Consider the following 5,783-nt stretch of genomic DNA (forward strand, 5'->3'; position numbering starts at 1 on the left):
CATCTATAGAATGGGGGTGTCCTAGTACCCTTCATGTGCTTGTGAAGGTTGAGTGAGTTAGGTGTACAGAGCAGTGCCCTGCATGTAGTGGCCCAGCTCTGCTCTCCCGGGTCCAGTCTGGGTCCCGCTGGCTCTCCATGGTGGGAAGATACACCATGCCTCCCGCCCAGGCCCCCTCCATGGCTGTAGCTAAAGTCCCAGCCCCTCCCCAACGTGCCCTTCACCCAAGGGAGCCCTGTGCCGGAGCCTCCTCCCCTGGTCCTCTCAGGGTCTCCCAGGCTCCGTGCCCACAGGAGGTGGGCTAGCCTAGCCCTGCGCAGAAACTGGAGGGACCTGCGGCCGGCCCTTCCCCAAAGGGCCCTCGTCTTGGGTGTGTGCAGCAGGCCCCACCTCCTCCGCCCACGGGCTCTCTGCACCCAGGTGTTTGTTTTGAGTCAGGCCTGGGGCTGGTCTCCCGTCTTATAGGGCAGGGTGGGGACCCCAATCTGCTGGGGCCCCAGGTGACTGGTCAACTGGTAGGACTGAGATTTGGCCTTGAAACCTGGGGCTCGGCTCTCGCAAAGGGCTTACAAGAGACAAAGCAAGGAGAAGCTTTGGACCCAGGCTAGCTGGGAGGAGCGCCGGGAGGCAGGGAAGGGGGGCTCTGTGGCTGCCTGGGCACGACGCCCCGCCCCATCCTCTGTGGCTCAAGGGAGCGCCCGTCAGGTGTGTGTGTGGGTGGGTGTCACTGGGCGGGCCTGAGGGTTTCTGGGTATGGTAAGAATTGAGTCTGCCTTTGTGCCCACAGAGCTGCTTGTAGCAGGAACCGCAGGCACATCTCTGCCTCCCCGGACGCATCCCATTGCTGTTCCCTCTCTGGCTGGTGGCGAGGCAGCCCCGGGTGCCAGACCCTGCCCTGGAGAAGAGTTGGCGCTGCCCTTTGCACCTGCTTTTCTGGCATTTATGACAGACAATATGCTGGGGGCAGAGGGCAGGCAGGGACATGCAGGCGGGCAGAAGGGGGCTCCTCCTCTCCTGGGATCAGCAAGCCAAGGGGCCCAGGTCAGGGACCAGACACTTCCTTTGTGGGCTTGGCTCTGAGGTCTGCAGCACAGGCACTGGGTGTAGGGGCAGGGAGGCTGCCCCAGTCCTGCCATCCACCCCAGCAGGCCGACGCAGCTCCCTGGGCTTTGGGTCCAGACGCAGGTCGGATGGAGAAAGGCCTGAACCAGAGGACAGACCACTGCTGGCCCATGGGGGCAGGGGGATTGACCTGTCCAGGGGTGTGAAGGAAATAACCAATAGCCTGGGCGAGGGTGGATGCCGGTGGAGCCAGCCAATGCTGGAGGGACCAGGGAGCCCCAGGGACGGGATGGACAGGCGCCACCCCCTGGTGGCCAGGTGCAGAACTGCTCTGTGCCCGCAGGCCCCCGGTCCCGAGCTGAAATCTCCCGACCTCTCAGCCCAGAACAGTCAGGAACCCCAACATCTCAAGGAGAGGGGCCCAGGTTTGCAGAGGAAGGGGCTGTGGAGTCAGACCAATGGGCTTGGAATGCAGAGGGCCCTCTGGATGGCTGGAGCCTGGGGGGCTGGGGCTGTTTCCAAGGTCAGGGCTTGGGTGAGCTGTGCACCTGGGGGGTGTGGGCGTGCCGTGTGAGGTCGCCAGGACTGGGCAGAGGGGTCCCGGGGGACCTAAGCGGGCTGATTCCTCAGCCTTCATTCTGACCGAGCTGCTGACTGGAGCCCCAACAGCCCTCTCTTCACAGACTCCCCGAGAGAGACACTGGCAACACTGGGATTTTAATGGAGGGGCCACCGTGTCTGTGGCCACTGTGCTTGTCATAGCAGTGGGGGAGGGAGTGGCGGGCGGGGGGGAGGTGCCACCCCAGGCCGGGGTGAGGTTTTCAGACGCTGGTGCTCTCTGTGTCTGCTGATCCCGGTTCGGGTTCCCGAAGACCAGGACGCTTCCCGGGGTGAAGAGGGAGGTGGGGGTGGGGTGGGGGTGGGGTTCGGAGACAGGCAGAGGAGGGACCACACAGGGATCCCAGAGCCAGCGCAGCAAGCAGCCTGTGGGGACAGAGAGGAGGCAGCCATCAATCCCAGTGACCTGTGTGCCCCCAGGTGGCACCCATGCCGCTGGTGCCAGACCACTGATCTGAGACAAGCTCCAATGATAAGTGAGGGGACATCTGTGAGTGACACGCCCAAGGTCTCAGGGTGCTGAGCCAGGATGGACCCCACGAGCATCCGGCCAGCTGTGTCCTGGGTCCCTATGGCCCCTTGGACCCAGGTGGGCCCCCGAGAGGAGGGAAGGGGTCTCCGGGTACCTCTACTGGGAGGTCGGAGACTTGGCCGCGTCGAACATCTTCTTGCGGCCCTCCATCCCGGACATGGCCTCCACGTTCTTCCTCCAGTCGCCCACCTCCACGGGCCGCTCCTGCGGGCAGGCCACACAGCGATCAGAGACCCTCCGGGCCCCCACGGGTCACTCGCTGAGGCTCCACAGGTGACCGTGGGGTGACGGCCCGTTCCAACCCCAGGACCCCAGACCAGCCTTGCCTCCAGGCCCCACCCTGCCCTCCTGGTCCCACTCAGCAGCCCAAGGCCACCTCCTCCAGAAAGCCTTCCTCCTGCTAATTTGGCTCCGTTTTCATCCACCAGCGTGCCGCCAGGCCCCCCTCTCCCATTATGAAGCTTCCTGGGCCACGGGCCACGTCTTTCCTCCGCGTTTCTCACCGACCTGCTCGGTTCTGAGCACGGACACCGTGACCTCAGCCAGCTTTGTGTGACCTGAACTGTCCTCTAACCTCTGTGCTCTGTGTGCTGTGACCGTGACAACCTGCTATCTTTTCCTCAGTGACAGAGGGCAGTGTCTCCAGTCACCCTAATCTCCACATCCTCTGGGTGTTTCATTCCTTGATCTGGTTCCTCCGTGTCCCTGTTTCCTCCTCAGGGAACAGTCAGGGAAGGGACCAGGTCTTCTTTCTCCCCAAACAGAATGATCAGGCTTCGTTCCTGGCCTCCCAGGGGCTTCGAGAATGTTCTAGCAGGAGCTCCTGGGCCTGCCGGGTGGCAGGTGAAGGCTGGTGGCTGAGAGGCTCCAGGGAACTCACCTTCTCGGTGTCTTCCTTCTTCACGGACTTCAGGTTGGCCCGCAGGTCCATGGACACCTTGTGCTTGGAGCCCAGCAGGGCCCGCAGCATGGCGTCGGCCGAGACGCGGACCCGGCGCAGGGGCGGCCGCTTGAACTTCCCTCGGAGGTCCAGCACCTTCAGCTTCAGGTCCTTAATCTGCAAGAGGGCAGGAGCCAGGGCTCGCTGGAGGGGGGCACCGAGGGCACCCTTCCTGAGGGTCCCAGCTAGAGCTACACCCAGATTCCCCGGACCCTCCGAGACACACAGACCCACCCCTCTCCTTGCAAATAGCCATGTGTGTTTGTTGATAAATGAACAAGTGGACAGATAAAGGCCCCCGGCCTCCATGGCCGTGAATGGCTCCTAACTTGTCCTTCCCCACTGAGCCTTCAAGGCAGCTCCTCGAGAGCAGAGCCTTGGTCCAGGTGATGGGTGAACCCCAGGCCCTGACCCCAGGGGGGATATTCAGGGTTCAATATCTGCGGAGATCAGTGAGTCCACAGATCGTCACTGCTGATGGGGGGGGGTGAGACGTGCCCAGAGGCAGCAGGAGCCCTGCCCTTCCTTGCCCAGAGCAGGGCCTGGACTGTGGAGAGAGCACTGAGCCCTGGAGTGTGTGACCTGGGCCGCTCTGAACCTCAGTGTGGTCCTCTGCGCGGCGCAGATAATAGCACCGACTTCATCCACAGGCGGGCGGAGGGATCAAAGGCGCCTGAAAGCTATTCGCTCAGGCAGGCTGTTACTAACAGGCATGTGAGTCTGTGGTGAGTAAGAGGGTGGCTTCTGCCAGACTGGGGAGCGTGTGTGCTTTTCATCTGAGCGGCGTCAGCCATCTCCAGCCCCGTGGGGCCAGAGCGGGGGAGGGAGGGGACCAGAGCATCCTGCGGAGCGGCCACCTCCAGACCCTGCAGAAGGAGGGGGGCCTGGTCCACAGCCGCAGTATCCTCGCCACCCCCTCCGCCTCCCCCACCTGAGTCCCCCCCCAGGCTCACCTCCCTGGTGTTGTGGAGGCATTTGGCCTCTATGTCGTATCTCTCTTCATCCACCATCTCCACCTTGGCGTGCAGGTCACGGCACAGGTCCTGGGGGAAGCAGGGATGAGGGGAGCCTCCGTTCCTGCCTCCCAGGCCAGCGCCCTGGCCCCCTCCCTGCCCCTCTGCAAGGCGGGCGGTCCAGACAGGAGCTAAGGAGCCCCTTCCCCCCGAGGCTCGCGACTGCTGACTGCTCAGCGAGGAAGCCCTGTGCCTTCCTTTCTGAATGTACTTGTTTTATTTATTTTTTTGAATATATTTTAATTGATTTCAGAGAGAGGGAGAGGGAGAGAGAGAAACATCAATGCTGAGAGTCATTGACCGGCTGCCTCCTGCAGGCCCCCGACTGGGGATGGAGCCCGAAACCCGGGCCTGTGCCCTGACCGGGAATCGAACTGTGGGTCGACGCTCAGCCACTGAGCCACGCTGGCCGGGCAATACTTTAAAAAGTTTTCTTATGGTAAACATAATATAAGCTAATTGTAGAAATTTTGGAAAGTGTGTGTTCAACAAAAATAATAAGATAAAAATAACTAGCGTTGGTGCAGCCCCAGCCCTGTCCCCAGCTGCCAGGCTCACCTGCAGGGCGCTGAGGGACAGCCCGCGCATCTGCAGCGTGGGGATGCGCTCGGCCAGGTAGCGCGACTTTTCGGCCTCGCGCTCCTCCTGCTCCTGCTCCCAGCACTCCTTGGCCTTGGCCAGCATCAGGCTCTGGACAGGACAGAGCCTGGTGAGCCTGGGCCGGGCGGGCCCTCCTGCTTCCCACGGGCATTGGGCCTGAGGGGAAGGCCGGCTCGGGCCTTAGCTGGCCCGTCAGCCTCTCTGTCCTCACGCTCTGGGAGCAACGCGGCCAGGACGGTCCCGAGAATGGAAGTGTGTGCACTGGCCGTGTGGGACAAACACCGCGTGACCCCACACACTGCAGGTCCTGGAGCTCGTCTTTCTCTCCCAGGCTCCTTCTACCCACTTCCGTTTGTTTGCCCACAAAGCTCCAGAGAGAGAAACTCTTAACCACAATAAAGCAAGTCCCTCTGCCCTGCCCTGGCTTCCCACCCCACACCCGGTCACTGCCTCCTCTCCGAAACCCAGGTCCCCACCCCCGGGCCCCCTGCTCCTGAGCTCACCTTCAGCATGAGCTTGCGGGAGGCGGTGATCTTGGATTTTCTCTGGGGGTGAGAGGGGGGAAAGACAGGGTGAGGGGGAGGCTGCGGAATGGAAAATCTGGGCCTGGCCAGGGTGAGTGCCGGCCAGGGTCGCTGTCATCCCCCAGAATCCTCGCCTGGGGTCCCTTCAAAGCTCCTCTTTAGCCAGTATTCTCAAATCCAGAGAGGGCGTCAGTCAGCTCCCCCGACTGGGGGCTAAGTCTCCCCTTCCTCTGGTTCTGCTGCGGCTGGAACCCCGGGAGATGCCACGGGTCCCGTGGCCTCCTTGGGTGCCACCTCCTAACCTGCAGGGGTGATGCTGAGATCCACCTGCCCCAGTTGAGAGTATTACAAACAAAATAAGGTCCGGATGGGCACATTCTTTGAAAAGCAGCAGAGAGATGCGTATTTGGCATCTGGAGGGAAACGTCCCCAAACCTGGGCTGGACCAGCTTTCAGAGCGGGTGACCCAGTGCTCAGCGCCAGGTGAGGGTGCA

The 5,783-nt window shown here is 62.2% G+C and overlaps 1 protein-coding gene across 1 annotated transcript; it reads right to left on the reverse strand.

Moving 5' to 3' along the window:
• Positions 1–1,858: 1,858 nt before the first annotated feature.
• Positions 1,859–5,306, reverse strand: TNNI1 (troponin I1, slow skeletal type). The gene is made up of 6 exons (XM_087829001.1): positions 5,269–5,306; positions 4,724–4,855; positions 4,106–4,195; positions 3,093–3,269; positions 2,307–2,416; positions 1,859–2,046 (listed from the first exon to the last, which is right to left on the reverse strand). The coding sequence occupies exons 1-5, from the start codon at positions 5,275–5,277 to the stop codon at positions 2,309–2,311; spliced, it is 516 nt and encodes a 171-aa protein (XP_087685127.1). The 5' UTR covers positions 5,278–5,306; the 3' UTR covers positions 1,859–2,046; positions 2,307–2,308.
• Positions 5,307–5,783: the final 477 nt, after the last annotated feature.

The sequence above is a fragment of the Miniopterus natalensis genome, chromosome 21, assembly GCF_054644295.1.
Source record: "Miniopterus natalensis isolate mMinNat1 chromosome 21, mMinNat1.hap1, whole genome shotgun sequence".
Lineage (NCBI taxonomy): Eukaryota > Metazoa > Chordata > Mammalia > Chiroptera > Miniopteridae > Miniopterus > Miniopterus natalensis.